At 36.4% G+C, this 16,907-nt stretch overlaps 1 protein-coding gene across 6 annotated transcripts in view; it reads left to right on the top strand.

Annotated features, from left to right (window-relative positions):
- Window positions 1–16,907, top strand: part of GOLGA4 (golgin A4) — a 70,411-nt gene that overhangs the window by 28,111 nt on the left and 25,393 nt on the right. For 5 of the 6 annotated variants that reach the window (XM_017821050.1, XM_017821077.1, XM_017821068.1 and 2 more), the window contains 8 exons: window positions 1,212–1,310; window positions 1,833–1,971; window positions 5,892–6,079; window positions 7,060–7,143; window positions 7,954–8,101; window positions 14,108–14,286; window positions 15,302–15,433; window positions 16,444–16,599. In XM_017821050.1, the coding sequence (XP_017676539.1) occupies window positions 1,212–1,310; window positions 1,833–1,971; window positions 5,892–6,079; window positions 7,060–7,143; window positions 7,954–8,101; window positions 14,108–14,286; window positions 15,302–15,433; window positions 16,444–16,599 (1,125 nt within the window). Of the gene's footprint in view, window positions 1–1,211; window positions 1,311–1,832; window positions 1,972–5,891; window positions 6,080–7,059; window positions 7,144–7,925; window positions 8,102–14,107; window positions 14,287–15,301; window positions 15,434–16,443; window positions 16,600–16,907 lie in introns of those variants that run through there. The other variant, XM_017821097.1, reaches the window with a different exon arrangement.

Here is a 16,907-nt window from a genome sequence, read left to right as displayed (position 1 = left end):
ACACTTTCCATCGCTGTCCTGCCTGTGCATGACTGGGCAGGCTCAGCTAACACAGCTGTGGTTCTCAGAGCTGGTATCAGAGTCAGCTGTGGCAGGGGACTCTGTTGGAAGTAAGGGATAGACAGCAAGAGTAAAAGCAAGATTTAGAATTGGAGTAAAGCAGCATAGAAGCATCTGGTGCCCTGTATTTTATCTCGTTTGCTTTTTCATCCTTTCTTTCTCTTATCCTCTGTCCTTGCCTGGCTAATGGAACTCAAGTTTATGGGTGGGGATTGCTTATATGCAAGTGATCTTTGCAGAATAACGGTCATAGAAGGATTCTTTTCTTGGGGTAAATCACTGGGAAGATATATATGGATGAAGTAAAAATATAAATAAAAAAAGTTAAAATACAAGTTTCAGAAAGTATTTATAGTGCATGCATGAAATATGTGTAGTCCTGGTTCTCTCAATAAGCAGTTAGATGTGAATTAATTTAAGTGCATTTGTTTACTATTAGAATGATAATTATTTAAAGAAATTTTAATATTTAAACTTTAGAAGTATAGGAATTAAATAGAAGCGACCTCCCTCAGGAAGTATGTTTTAAGACTACATAGATCCTACTAATGCATTTAGGCAACATTTACAAGTTTCTAAGGGTGTTCAGCCAAATAATTGCACATAAGTATCAAGTAAAGCCACATAGTTAAATTATTTGGCATTCTCTGTTTTGTCAATGGAGACACATTTGTGGAATAAAAAGGCCAGCTTTTTTCTCTTACACGTGGCATTTGTCCTATTAGAATGCTGCCATGTTTAATGAGCATAATGAATTTTACATTTCTGCTGTTTATGTTGGCTTAATCTGGTGGCTGAATGAAGAATATACTGAAGTGCAGACTTCAATTTCCAGGAGAAATGTGTACATGGAAAACAGTTTTTCAGGAGCAGGCTTGGAATGATCCCTATACAAACTTACTTCTAGGAAGAAAGAAAGAATCCTTGATAATTTTGCATCAAATCTGGACTCTTGCTGTTTTAATGCTGATATTATAATGGGATGTTCTTATTATACTGTGTGGAATGTTGTATAATAAAAGAAATGTCCATTGTATGGTTGTATTTTGGGGTCACAACTATGAAGAGATATTTTAAATATTTTTTCATAATATTTTGATCAGTCTTTGAATTCACATTTCAGTTTTCATTTGAGGTGTGTTTATTCACAGGAGCTCCAGATGGATCAACAAGCAAAGAAACATCTTCAAGAGGAGTTTGATGCTTCCTTAGAAGAAAAAGATCAACTTATTAGTGTGCTGCAAACCCAGGTAAGATACTTTACCCAACAAGTGTTCTTCAGAAGTGCTTTTTTTACTTTTTCATTTTAGCTATCTATTTCCTATAATGCATATCCGTGTTTTATTATAATTGCTGTGAAGCTGTAAAGCTTCTTGAGAATTTATGATTATCTAGAAATTAGGTGCACCTTTGTGATAGAGGATACCTCTGCAAAAGTCTCACTCATGTTAAATATGATTGATTTGCACTTAAATTTTGCTAAAGTAATTTTAGCTCAGACATCTGTTAATGTTGATGTCTTGATAACAAAGATATTATGAAGGTATTTATGTGTTTCGCTTAATTGGTCTTTGTTTCTCTACTCATAATGATAGTATTTTTGTTAATTTTAAGCATAATTCTGATTTTTAAAAAAATGGTAAATTGAGACAGATTTTCCATTTTCTACTTGCTAATACCAACTTTATTTAGTTCTCTCTAGTTTTGAAGATTGACACATGATCTGTTTAGAATCCTTGGGGTTTTTTTAACAAAAAGAACATTTTGTTTAGGTGTCGTTGCTGAAACAAAGGTTACAGAATGGTCAAATAGGCACTGAATTGCTTGATCAAAATATGCAATCAGAACCACAAGTTCAAAGTCCAGCAAAAGAAGTCAGTGCAGAAAATATTGTGGAACCAGGAAGCAATGGTATGTATTGTGGCTTTTTCAAGAGCTTGAATTTTGAGAAATAAACTTGCTGTTATTTATGATGGAGTAACAGTATTTAGGGCTGAACATGTCATAGTCGGGATATATTTCCTAGAAGGAGACAATTGTTTTGAAAACAATGTGGCAGCTAGAGGACAAGATATCTTAGTATCTAAGATACTAAATTTTCGTAAGAATTCAATTCTGATAGGTCTTTCCTTTGTCAGTATTGATAATAACATTGTAATTATTGCTTTGTTGGTAGGTGTTCTTACTACCCCCACTTAATATGATTAAGAGATTCTACCTCCCATAAGCAAGGACCTGTCCCTGGAGTTTAGAGAGGAGACTAATTGCTAATCTCTGTCTTTTGTTTGTGAGTTTGTGGAGTTTTTTCCCATTGGCTTTATCAGTAGAAAGTAAAAGCAAAGATCAATTTTGATATTACTGTGATTAAATAACCTAAGTGTTCCCTGCACTGGGAGGTTATTTGAATTAATGGGACTCCCAGTATTGTGTATATTTAATTACTGAGCAGGGCACATCATAATGCTGATACAGAATAAAAGTGTCATTCATTGGTAGCCTTCATAAAAGGGTAGGGTTCAGACAGAGGTGAACATGTATCTTGAAATTATATTTGTTAAGCTGTGTTCAGCAAAAATCTACTATTATTTTTGTATGTACAGATAATATGAAAGGATAGATGAGAGATGCTCTTACTTAGTGCCATGATTTTTGTCATGATCATGGCTAGGCTTCGTGAACGAAGATTTGGGAAGGACTCTACCCACCCTTGCTGCAAGTGCGCTGGTGGCTAAAAAGGCCAATGTGAGATAGACAAGTCAAGTTGCAAAAGGTACAGTGGAAAGGCTTCTTAGGTGGTATATTCTGCAAGACACGATTCTTTCTGCATTGTCTTTTCTCCTCAAGGGTGATCCTGCGTGCTTTCTCAAAAGCATCAGCAGCGTTATAGATGGTGTGTCTCCAGACCTCCCGATTTGAGGCCAGAGTAGACCAGTTATGGTGATCAATATGGCCAAGGCTGAGATGTTGTTTCAGGGAGTCCTTGTGTCTCCTCTTTGGGGCTCCTCTCTTGCGGCAGCCGGTGGCAAGTTCACCATAAAGCAAGATCTAAGGGAGGCAGTGATCTTTCATCCTTGAGACGTACCCTGCCCAACACAGCTGTGTTCTCAGCAACATGGCCTCTATACTTGTGACTGCTGCTTGTTCTAGAACAGATGTATTGGTCACATAATCTGACCAGTGGATGTTTAGGATTGTACGGAGACAGCGTTGATGGAAGCATTCTAAGAGTCGCAGGTGATGGCGGTAGATGACCCATGATTCAGATCCATATAAAAGAGTAGACAGCACTATGGCTCTGTAAACACTGATCTTTGTACTTTTCTTCAAGTGTTTATTATGCCATACTCTTCTATGGAGTTTTCCGAAAGCACTATATGCCTTTGCTAACCTGTTATCTGTCTCTCCGTCAATCTTACCATCTGAGGAGATGAGGCTACCTAGGTAATTAAACTGCTGGACTGATTTGAGCTCTGATTGGCCAATGGTGATGTGGGGATGATGGAAGACTTCCTGAGGTGCAGGTTGATAGAGAACTTCTGTCTTCTTCAGACTGACTTCTAGCCCAAAAAGCTCAGCAGCCTCAGCAAAGCAGGATGTTAAACACTGCAGAGCTGCTTCTGTGTGGGCGACGAGGGCATTGTCGTCAGCGTAAAGCAGCTCCCGGACAAGATGATTTAAGGTCTTAGTGTGGGCCTTCAGTTGCCTTAGGTTGAATAGGCTTCCATCAGTATGGTTTCGAATGTAGATACCATCTTCTTTATTGAGGTCTGCCATGGCCCTTTGGAGCATCATGCTGAAAAAGATTGTGAATTGGGTTGATGCAAGAACGCAGCCTTGTTTCACACCATTGGTAATTAGAAAGGGCTCAGAAAGTTCATTGCCATATCTGACCTGGCTGTACTGATTCTCATGAAGTGAGATGATCATTTTGAGGAACTTGAGGGGACATCCTAAACGTTCCAAAATCTGCCATAGACCTTTTCTGTTCACAGTATCGAAAACCTTGGTGAGATAAACAAAGAGACCTTTGTTCTGTTCCCTACACTTCTCTTGCAGTTGTCTGAGAACAAATACCATGTCTGTGGTGCTCCTGTTGGCTCTGAAACCACATTGGCTTTCAGGTAGAAGTTCTTCTGCTATAGCGGGTATTAATCTGTTCAAAAGTATTCTTGCCAGGATTTTACCAGCAATGGAGAGCAGAGTAATACCACGGTAATTTGAACAGTCTGATTTATCTCCTTTCTTCTTATACAAAGTGATGATGACTGCATCATGAAGGTCTGATGGTAGTTCACCTAGTTCCCAACAGCGCACCACAAACTCGTGAAATTTAGCATGGAGTGCATGGCCCCCATGTTTCCAGACTTCAGGTGGAATTCCATCAACCCCAGCTGCCTTGCCAATTTTCACCTGCTGTATGGCCTTAAGAGTTTCTCCCAAAGCGGTGGCAATATCCAATTCATTCTTCCCCAGTTGTTGTGTGATGCACTGAATTGTTGAGTCTTGAACTACAGGCTAGTACTGAAAAGAGTCTGAAAGTGTTCAGACCATCGATTCAGAATGGAGATTTTATCTGTGAGAAGCATTTGCCCATCTGCACTGAGTAGAGGGCTTTGTACCTGGTATGCAAGCCCGTATGCTGTTTTCAGGGCCTCATAGAATCCTCTGTGATCACCTGTATCTGCGCATAATTGAATTTTTTCTGCTAGATTGATCCATTGTTCTGGATGTCACAAAGTTTCTGTTGGAGCTTGCTACATGCAAGACGAAAGGCTGCTTTTCTTACATGACGAGAGTGCTTAGTAAATAATGTAAGAATCAGGATTCAGGATGTTTCCTGTGCTGGAGTTTTCTTCTGGATTATAATGTATAAGACTTATGGTTGTGAACAGAACCTCTGAATTTATCTGATCCTATTTTCGTGCTAAGTAGTCTTGCAGCCTCCAGAGCATCAGAGCAGAAATACACAGTAAAATACTACCCAAATGTGCTAGCTATACAGAGAGATTCAAACTGAAAGAGAGAAGGTTTAGATTATATATTAGGAAAAAACTCTTTACTGTGGGGGTGATGGGACACTGGAACAGGTTACCCAGAGAAGTTGTGGATTCCCTGTCCTTGGAAGTGTTCAAGGACACCCTGGATGGAACTCTGAGCAACCTGGTCTGGTGTAAAGTGTCCCTGCCCATGGTAGGGGGGTTGGAACTAGATGCTCTTTAAGGTCCCTTCCAACCCAAACCATTCTGTGATTCTACAAGGACAGCTCAGAAAGACACTAAGCATAACCTTTATCCTGCCAAATGTAGTATTGCCAACCTGGATATTTTAGAACTAACATCATACCCAACCCTGAGGAAGCAAGAATCTGTGTGCTTGGCACTTGAGAGATGTGATTTGCTTTGCTTCATATTTTTTACTGCGTGTACCAATTCTGTTAGTAGCAGCAGGCCGGTTTATAAATTATGATGACTTTTTAATTGCATAAAAAACCTTTTTGACTAATAATTTGGTTTTGAAGTCGATAAAGTAACTTGAGTTTTGTAAATTAATGTGGTGTGAAAGAGTGTATTTACAGTTCTGTGTATGTGTAGCATGTTTCTGGCAGTTACAGTAGGAACTAGGAAGTCTTGCTGACTTGACGCAACTTTCTTTAGAGACCCATGAGTCACCCTCATTGTGAATGACGAATCACAGAATCACACTATATTCTGAGTTGGAAGGGACCCACAAGGATCATCAAGTCCAACTTTTAAGTGAATGACCCATACAGAATGCAGATATGCATTTTGGAAATAGTGTGCATATGGTGATGTTGGTATGTTGTCTTGTAGAGGATAACGAAGATTCTGTTAAAGCACTGGAAACTCTTAATCAGAGGGTGAAGCGCCAAGAGAACTTGCTGCAACGTTGTAAGGAGATGATTCGGTCACATAAGGAGCGCTGCGCCCAGTTAACCAACGAGAAAGAGGCACTTCAAGAACAGTTAGAAGAGAGGCTTCAGGAACTGGAAAAAATGAAGGTGTGGAAAATGGTCTAAACTTTATTTGTAGCTATCAAAATATAGTAAGAACTCCCAATATTTCCAAAATTTATTAATAGGGCAGACCGTTAAACAAACTGTCTCTGTACTTTTTTAGAGTTTAAAGTGCACCCACCTGGAATTAACATGCTGAGCAATTACTATTCAAGAGCAGTAAAGTAGGATGTGAAACCTTACTGTATGAATAACTATCAGAATGGCATCAGAAATAAGTAGTTGTGGGGAATTGGGGTGAGGGGAAGACAGGCTTAGCACAGAAGACACAAGATAAAGTGGGAAAAGTGGAACTGAGCTAAACCTTTAAGACATAGTGAAAGAGGCATCAGTTATGTAAATTAACAGAAAAAACAGAAAGACAGGACAATGGAGATCACCATATAGTGAGCATAAGTGCAGTCCCAAAGCTAATAAATTAATATTTTGCTCAGTTTTCCTTTTAAGGCTATTAATGTTGAGTATGGAGTAAAAGTAAGGTGGCTGATAGTAATTGAAACATGAAAATGTGCTAAGTATAGCTGTACGCAACTTTAGTTACGAAGATCAGATTTCTGTCTCTGTCTCTGAGCACTAGCCTGGTTTGAAAAAGCTCTGAAAGACTTGAGTATTTTAAGGATCTTTTCCACTACAAGACCAGTAATGATCATTTATGTTGCATTGCTGAGATCCTCTTGTAAGCCAAGATGCAGATAATAGAGCAGGTGCTTTAGGCATGTTTCTTGTTTTACTGTAGCAGCTCAGACCTCCATGTTTGAAGGCTGTAACAAAGCCTTCAGATATCTGAATTATTATAGAAGCCATGAGGCAGCTACCACTGGGAGATTTAAAAGTAATTTAAAGCTGCTTACTTCAGTTTCCCTGGATTGTGTTTGTTCTGTGTTCTTCCTCCAAGGCATAGTGCAAGGTAAGAGCCAAACCTAAGCTGTTTGTCAACCAACTTCTGGTTGGGGTCTTTTTTTTAGGACCTTCACATGGCTGAGAAGACTAAACTCATTACGCAGCTGCGTGATGCAAAGAATTTGATTGAACAGCTAGAGCAAGACAAGGTAAACAAAACTGTAGATTTTGAGGAAGAAAACGCAAAATATCTTGCTTCTTGGTATTGGAAGCTGTTCTTAGTGATCTGATGGTCAGGTTTATGTTTTAATAAATAATTTAAGCTACCTGAGAATTTAATGGTATATATACCACAGGGTATTTTGTCTGTTGGGTTATACTTAATACTGCAAGATGATAATATTTAGGATGAAGCAATTATACTGGATACACTCCTTGATGTCAGCTTTAAAACAAACCAAAAAAAACCCCAAACACAAATAAAGATGAGATACAATTAAATGAATTAGAAAATGACAGTGAAGGAAAAGTAACTAGTTTCTACAGAAAATGAAGAGTTTATAATTTTTTTGCTCTTTAAAAGTTTTTTTTTTAATCACAGTCTTGGTACTTGGAGTAACTTCTGGTGGTGTAATAATTGATGGGACTAACATTGTATGTGCATGTTCTCCAAGGAGAAGCACAGACTCTACAACGCTTTTATTTTGGGTTTGTTTACAGAATGCATATTTCAAAGAAAAGTGTCTGTATCAGAAGGAGGAAGTTTTTGGATGGTACTTGGTTGCTGGAGTTCTTCTCACCACTAGATAAATTTTGGATACTCTTAAAAATAATCCCTATTCTTATCTCTTTTTGGTTAGCATTTTGTGTTTTCTGACATAGACAAATACCATGGTCTTTGGTCTTGCAGTAATAGACTACAGTTTATTCCTGACAAGGATTGTGTCCTGGCTTGAAATTGTTTCAGCTATATGTTTTATTTATTTGCTAGCTTTTTATCACAAGGACCTTTTCCATAGGGTATGGTAATTGCAGAGACAAAGCGACAAATGCATGAAACATTGGAAATGAAGGAGGAGGAGATAGCCCAACTGCGTGCTCGGATCAAACAGATAACTACAAAAGGCGAGGAATTAAAAGAACAGAAAGAAAAATCTGAAAGAGCTGGTAAGAAATTCTTGAGATTATTAGTTTTCACATTTAAACATTAGAAAGTGTGGTCTTTTACACTCTTTCATCAATTGTTATTTGGAATGGATATTAAGAGATGCTCTTTTTCCTAATGTTCTACATATCACCCCTGCTAGCATCATTACTGAATTCACTTCTGGTCAGCAGGATGTTTTTGGCTGTCTTGTGTCAGTTACCAATAAAACTAGAGATTGGAGGGAATCTGCTGAAGGGCAACTGTACTTCTCTGTTTATAGGAAAAAGATTGATAGAGTTTTTTGCTGGTATTACTTCAGAAGAGGAACTTGCAACTACCCATAAATGGTCGTATAACACCACAGTATTTTACATAGAAGACATAACAGTGTATAAGAATTTGTGAAGAAGTAGAAATAAGTGTTACAACTATAGTAAGCATTTTCTTTCAATAATTCTAATGGAAGCATTTCTGATTTCTCTTTAGTGAAACAGCAGTAATGATTCCTTTTGCTTCAGGCTTGGAACATAGCATTTTTGTAACTGTTACATGCTGTAGTTTGCTTTTGATGGAAATTAGGTAACATTATTTATGTGTGCTTGCAGTTCTTTTGCTTCAAGTGAAGTTAAACCTTTGTTTTTTAAGCAGTGAAATTGTTTTGTACTGTAATCAAATTCTTTTAGAATAATTTAGTTTGCTCTCATAGGCATGTAAAGGAGCTCACTCTTTTGGCAGAAGCTCGAGTGTTAGTTTGAATAAAATGTTAAATGTATTTTTCTCTAAAAAGCAATGAAAAGTTCAAACAATTTGGTTTCTAGTGGTATATTTTATATGTACATAGATTTAGATCAGAACTTGCAGTTTTAAAGATTAGTTCGGGTAGATCATTCTACTGTAATAAAAGCAGCTTGAACATCCATCTTGTGAAAGTAACAAACATTTTGATCATTTCCTCTCCTACCCTTCTAGGTTGTGTGTCATTTTAGGTCTGGAAATTCATACTTCAGAGTCAGTCAGTCCTGCCAAAGTTGTATTTTGTTTAGTACTTGGAGACTAGGAAGCCCCTCTTCATGATTAAAAAAAGAAGCTGAAAACTCTTTTAACAATTCTGTAGATATGAAGTTATTGTCATAGTTGTTTGAAATACAGCATTTTTTGAGGCAGTAGAAACCTCTTAATTATGAAGTAATATCTACACGCTCTGCTTAATACAATAGTTTCTTCAGGTTTGCCTAGCCAGAAGCTGAAATTGGGTTAGATATGATGCTGGAAACCTGGAAACCTGACCTATTTTAATGAGAAGTAATTTCATTTAAATGAATAATGTGTTGAGTACACCACAGTTTTCTAGGGTGAGATTTGTATGTTAAATGTGCTCTTTTTTAAACAAAATTTTAAAGTACTTTTGGTAGTTTTTATGGTGCATAAGTATCAACTTTACTTTTGAGTGCATTTATTTTTGTACTCAATTAAGCATGCATATATAAATGTTGGAACCCTTGGAAAATCAGTTAACACTAAGTCAAAGACAGAATTGTAAGGTGACCTTTACTAGATTTTTCTGTTACATCCTTAGCTGAATGCATTCCAAAAATGTTGTGATGGACAACGAAAGCGTAGTTCACTACAGTTGAACTAAATTGTTCAGACAGTTTAGAAAATCACCATGCATATTGGGACAGCCTGAAATTGCTTCTAGGTCACAACCTTTGAGTTGAACTGGTTTTGTGAATTTGGTGATTTCATGTATTTGAGGTCAACATTTAAAGTTCTGGTTTATGGCTAGTAAATCTGAGATGACTTTTCACAGAATCACAGAGTGGCTGAGTTTTGAAGGGACCACCTCCCTGCTCAAGCAAGGGTCATCCTACAGCACTTGGCACAGAATTGCATCTGAACCGTTAGATTCTAGACTTCTTTTCCTATATGATGATTTAGTGAAAAAATTATTTCAGGGAATGAAGTACAAATGTTAATTTCATTTATGTTTTAGCGAAATTAGGCTTAGCATGATACATTTATACTTGAAATTTACTTTTGTAGTGCTGTATTGGAGTGGTATAGTTTTCCACATCATCTTTTTAACTTGCCTAGTGTTATGTGTCTGGCATTTTTCCTTTCCAGTGACCTTAGTGAATTGCTCCAGTGTTTGATTAATGTGAATGCATTTTTGTGTAATGAAATAGCAAAATGATATGTATGCTTATTTTTTGCTGTGTTTTGTAAACTCATAACTTGGTCTCCCCAGTTGAAGATAATTTTTTTTTTAGTTAAAGGTACATTATGTTAAAATCTCACAGAGCATCTTGTTTTTTGTGCATCCACACATGCCAATAAGTGAATCATGGTGCCTTTCCCAAGCCTTGTATGAACAGGACTGGGGTAAGGGCTCTGTTTTCTTACATCACACATTGGGTGCTTGAACTGGGCTCTAAAAAGTAGATTTTGTGCTTCTCAGGCATTTCTACTTGAAGTAACTGCAACTCAATTTTTTTTCAACAAAGCTTTTTTTAGTATTTGTAAATTTACTGGTACTGTTTCTTCTGAGATTACCTGACGTAAGTCCTTTCTGATTTCTCAGGATGCAGGTTATGGACTTTCTTGTATTCTGTTCAGTAAACAAAGTCTTTAGAAAGCAAATGCTATTCTTTGTAGGCAATATTTCTTTTGTAAGCTTAATTAACATATGCTTTGAACCTTTCTACAGAGAAAAAAAAGCTTGGACTGTGCATTTAAATCCTGCCTAGATGCACAAATCAGCTATAGGAAATTAATTTGACCTTTGTTTCTCAAGATTTGGACAAGATATCTAAGCCCTTTGCCAGCCTGTTTAGTGCTTTCTTCGCAATGTTTAACACTAGATGGCGCTGTAGTTGAAGATAAGAGGTCTGCGGCGCTGGGCAATTAAGCGAGAAGTCTTTGGAGCACTGACTGATACTTCACTGGGTAGGATAGGCCAAGGCGAAGGGAACCGAGACTGGTACTTTGGGGTGGCGTAGGTAAAGCAGTCAGTTCTCTAGCACACGTTTTATAAGAATCAGTTTTGCAACCTTGCACTCCTTAAACTCTGCTCAGGCTCATTTTTTTTTATTTACTTACAAAGGTTTCCAGTTTGTCTGACTTGGTCATGTGAATGGGGTTTTGCAAGATTCACCTGAGACTCTGTTGGTGTGCTTGTTACTGTTTCTAATTTGCTAATATGCCTTTGTAAGACTTCATTCAACCAGTCCTTGATTAGAAGACCTTCCCTCAACAAAGCTCTGCATGTTGGAGAAGAACACTAGGCAGTGCCTTTACTCTCTGCATTCAGAATAGATGTATTTAAATAAAAACAAGGACTTTATTCCAGGTTTTTATACGTGGTAGAATTAAAATCTCCCACAGATTAAAAATAACAATAATAATGGAGACAATATTCTGTCTACTTGATTATAGTTTAGCCCTCTGCTGTTTTGAAACTTGGTTGTGTCAGGCTACACTAGAATTAACTACTTTCAGTAAAAATGTTCTGTTTTGCTTAAGTGCCAGAAGTGCCTGAGATGCATATAATTCAACTTTTAGAGAGCTAAGTGTGTTTTTGTGAAGTGTTGCTTCTTTGTGCATTCATATCCTCTTGGCTTTTTATCCATCAGCTTCTGTCTAGCTTTTGTATTAGCATCCTGCTTGTGATTATGGTGATGCAGGTGTTGTTCTGCATGTTGCTCAGCAATTTCATATCAGTAGTCAATCCTAGTGTGAACCTGGACCTTTTCTTTGGCAGATTTGTGGGCTGTGGAAAATGCATTCTCTTTCCTTTTGCAGAAGTAACAGTTTCTCAAATGGAAGGAAAGTACATAGTGCTCAGAAAAAGAATCAGAAAATGTGCATGGAAAAGTGAAATAACTTAATCTTGTACTTGCAGGCTTTAGTTTCAATCTGTACTTTGTAAAGGTCTGTAGGGTGATTTGCCTTTTTTTTTTTTTTAAGGCATTTATGGTGCTGTAATACTGAAGGACTTGGTCAGTTTTTCCTGGCTGTGCCTGCTTTTGTTAGGACCGAGAGGAGTGTCAGGGAAGTCAGTACCATTCTCCAAACACAGTTTTTGCAGGCCGTGTTCGTAATTGAGTTGTACCCAGGGTAGCAAGGAGGGAGGACTTGAGTTCTGTGGGTTGCAGGTGGCAAATGCCTTGAGGATTGTGAAGAACTGTGTAACATAAGGAGCTATAAGCCTAGTGCATGCTTGTAATATATTTTAGATTGTTTTCCTGTTTGAAATAATTTCTAGTGCTCTTAACTTTTTGTAATAGTTTTTGTATTTAAGCAGAACCAAGATTGAAAAAGTGGATACAATGATGTGCTTTGGTATTTCCAGTCAGTAACCGCTCTGTTTTGCCCTAAAGCATGATTGTTTCTGTGAGTAGTCAGAAAAAGGCTTCCTTAAAAAACAGAAGAAAATTCTGGAAAAGATCAGATTTTGTGTGAATGCAGTTTTATGAAATTAAGTTACTTGAAAACATATTTGCAACATTGCCTCAAGAGTACAGATTGTGGTTCAAATCTTCAGTCTTAAATGTTATCAAAACATGTGGAATGGAAATTATTATCCACTTCTCAAACTCATACCTGAATGTTATTAAATATACTTTAAAAAAAAACAAGGATTGCAAGAATTCCTGTGAATGCCTGCCAAGTAATGCTGAATCAAAGAAACTAGAGATGTGCATGTCTATTAAAATTTTGAGGATAGAACTAAGTGGAAGAAAGCTTATCATAGTTAATTACACTTAAAAATTTATTTTGTTCTCTCTCCTCCCAAACTAGAATCCAAGTAGTCCATGGTATAGTAGAAAAATATACTTTTAGGAGGTTGTGCTCTGATAAATTACAGTCTTGATATTGGCACTGTGATTTTGAGTTTTATAGAGATGCTTTGCCAGAATTCTGTTATGCAAAGTATTAGCGATATAGTGGAGTGTTCTGACACTGAATTTTTTTAATATGCAGCAGGGGGTTTCCATATTCGTGATCCATTCAGGAAAAGAGATTTCCCTAATAGTGATCAAGCTCTAGTCTTGTGTAGTTCTCTATAGCTTCTTACATCAGTTTTAGTGAGGAACTCAAATACTGGTATTGAGTAATAGTAATAAACCGGCTCATAATACAGGGATTTATTTTCTTTTTATGTCTAACTTATCATTAAGGAAGTGGATAAAATATGTTAGGATACATCTCCTTAGCATGGGATGAAGATGGGGAATTAATGCTTTTGATTTGTAAATTAAAATGGATTCAGTGGATTCGTGCATCTTACACGGGTGTAAATAAATTTCATCACTGCAGCTTTAGTGTTCTTTTGAAACACAGCTGTTCAAGTTTTCTGGGAGCAATTTTTTTTTAATTGCATTTTATTTTTGAAGTTTAGAAGCACAAGACAGTCTTCTCAACACTCAAGCATTTTTCCAGTGTTTCTGAATTGCACTGATAGTAGTGTACATTAAATATAAGTAGTGAAAAAATGAAATTAGTGAAGCCATCTCTGTGGACTCTATGAAACCCACAGTTAAAGAGAAGATTCTTTAGGTTTTACAGTTTATAGTTAACACCTCTTAAGTAAATAAAGTATTATGTTTGAGTGTTCTATTTAGGAAGATCTCTTTCATTATTCACTAAAAAGTGACTTGTGTAGTAGTCATTCTTGGTTTATGTTTCTGTCTGCTTTACTGGAAGAACAACTTGTGAATTGCCTTTTCTTTGTGCAGCTGTTTTCCTCTTTTTCAAAGTTATTCAGCAAATATAGGCAGAAGAGGAGCCATAGTTTATTCGCGTATATGGTTTATTTATTTTATAATGATTTTAGGGGAGGAAATAGAAGCTACAGGATGTATTCGAAGACATTCACAGCTATTTGTCTGTTCTCTTTTTTTCCTAGATAATAAACACGTGAATTCTTGATGGATTCCTAAGTTCATTCTTCTCTTACTTATGTAATTCTTCTATCAAAGGACATAGGTATTTCTTGACTGTCATACACTTCTTTTTCTTGGCAGCTTTTGAAGAGCTTGAAAAGGCTCTAAGTATTGCCCAAAAGACAGAGGAAGCCCGGAAAAAACTGCAGACAGAAATGGATGAAAAAATTAAAGCGATAGAAAAGGCAAGTGAAGAAGAGAGGTTAAATCTTCAACGGGAATTAACCAGAGTGAAACAAGAGGTGGTTGAGATTATGAAGGTAAAAGCTTAATTAAATTAATCTATAGTTGTAAAATACATCAGTATATCAGAGCTTTGTTATAATTTTGCTGTTTAATAAAATCTATAAAAATTATTTTCTATGATTAATGATTTACTTAAAGCAAAATAGAAAACTCCTCATAGACCTTTTTTCCTCTAACAATTTAAAATCAGTACATCAGTGGCATGTAAAAAAGAACAGTATGACTCTTTGTTTCACAGTGTTTAATAAAATTATTTATTAGAAGTACATTTCAGACTTCAAAGGGAGTCAAGAAGAAGAAATTAATGGTGGTAAGGTCATGCATCTCCACCAAGATTTTGGGTTTCAATACTAAGATCTTTTAATCATTATCCTAGCTGAGTATGTGTAAATGTTTAAGAACTTGTTGCCTGATTGTTTGCTGGTGTAAGAATTGCTAAAATTTACTTCATCTGGTGCATTCAGGTCAGAATTGCAGGGGTACTGCACATGCATTGCAAAGCTGTAAATTTGAACACCTTTAAATTACAGTTCTTTTGTTGACATTTGTAATGGTATTAATTTTTTTAAGAGAATACTCTGATCCTTTAGGAGGATGACTGACGTGCTTTACATTATTCTTAAATAAAGCACATATGGTAGGCAACTGTCTACAAAGAGTATCATTACTTGCATTTGTGGATCATGAAATAACAAGAATACAGGGAAAGCTACAGAAAGAAGTTCCTTGTCCAATGTATTATCATGTTTGAATTGAAAATATTGTTTGCCTTGGTAGAAGAGTCTTTAGAAAATGTGACATTCCTTTTAGTAGTACTGTGAAAAACTTGAGAAGGGAAGATGGATAACTTCAAGCCTGAAAATAAGAGCTATCAGGGCTTAATATTAACTCATTGTTACTTATTCAAAGGGAGTAAAGAGATGATTCTGGTTTCTTCTCTCTGTTGCACTGCTTTTCTTATTAAGAAATTATACAAAGTGTTTCGTTATTTAATATTTGAAATGAGTTTTTTCTGACTTTGATTCACAGAAGTCTTCAGAGGAACGAGTTGCTGAACTAGAAAAAATCCATAAAAAAGAAATGGCTACCAAAGATCAGGAGCTAAATGAGAGATTACAGGCACAAGAAAAGGTGTTCCAGGAGAAGATGAAGGCAGCTCTTGTAAGTAAACCTAAAATGCGTAGAAAGACATTTCTCTAAGTGTGAGTTGGGATTAGAAGTCTTGATCTGACACTGTTCCATAGTGAGAGTCCTTCTGTGCTCAAGGATAGGAATTTTCTCCAAAAGTCAAATAGCTCAGAGACTTCAGCAACATGAAAAGAAAGCAGCTGCAGTGATCCAGACTGAATAATGATAACTTATTACTATCAATGCTCCCTAACAGCTGTATCTTTTGGAAATGGTTTCGGTTTTTGAAAATTTTATTTAGACTTGTTTTTTTAATTTCTTCCTCTTAATCACTGGTAATTAGCCACGGCAGCCTAGAGTAAAAGATGTACAAGAAATGAGGTTGTTATTTGAAAAGCGTTGGTATGGTTATGTTTGGTTGCGTTGTGTTATGTGAACAGGGTTAACTATTCATAGCGTCAGACCTCAGAAAAAGAATTTTCTTCTAGGTCAGGTTGGGAGGAATCACTGGAATTCTTTGCTCTTTTTTGCAAAGCTATAATCTACTTCAGATCATCATGTAATTTTACCTAGCAAATACTAGATTGGTTTTTATGGCACTCCATGATGGATGCTGACTGTAACTGAGGTCCTTTCCTGACTATATTTTTCTACCTGTTTCTCAGATTATTTTCTTAATTATAAGGAACAGAGGCTTAAAATTGCATTAACAGTGGAATCAAAGGAGAACAGACCTTTATTCCTTTAAGATGTTATTCTCAATTAATAGTGGTAAACAAACTAAAATGAAAGGCTGGGATGCATTATGTTTTTAATGCAAAGAGAAATAGAAGACGAATGGTTCCCAAGAAGAGAAAATGCAAGTGATTTATTACAATTTTGTTTTCACACATGAAAACAAACTCTGTGTGTGTGTGTATGTAGAAAATAAAGGTGATTAGTGTACTCCTGTTAACTGATTTGAAAATATCCTGTCATAATGTTTTTGAAGGTGTGATGACTGTATTTATAGTTTATTGTTTTAGTTGTATTTCTTCATGCAGGAAAAAAATCAGAGTGAGTGCTTAAAAACCCTTCAAGAGCAAGAACAGCAAGAATCCCTAGCCTTAGAAGAATTAGAGCTGCAGAAGAAAGCCATACAGTCTGAGTGTGACAAGAAAGTTCAGAAGATGCATCAAGAAGTAGAGAGTTTTAGAACTGTGAGTAAAGATTCCAAAAGAGTAAACATTTACAAGTAGTCCTTCCACTATGTGCTTAACTGTGACAGGTTTACAAATAAAGGGTGGGTTTGTTGTAATTGGGTCGTTTTAATCCCAAAATGCTTCTTGTGGGATTAAAGCGACAGAAATGTAATGTATTGCTATGGTATGCTGCAACTCCTAGGTTTTTACAAGATAAGATGACAAAATATAGAAATACATTCACTTTATATCATGGCATGAGATATGAATTTGTATCCATCTACATAATTTTTATGTATGTAATGCAGAAGTTAAACTTCAGCCTG

Source organism: Lepidothrix coronata, unplaced genomic scaffold (assembly GCF_001604755.1).
Source record: "Lepidothrix coronata isolate B3197 unplaced genomic scaffold, Lepidothrix_coronata-1.0 Scaffold3, whole genome shotgun sequence".
Taxonomy (NCBI): domain Eukaryota; kingdom Metazoa; phylum Chordata; class Aves; order Passeriformes; family Pipridae; genus Lepidothrix; species Lepidothrix coronata.
The sequence above is the reverse complement of the archived record's forward strand: the minus strand, read 5'-3'. Positions and strand labels throughout refer to the sequence as shown.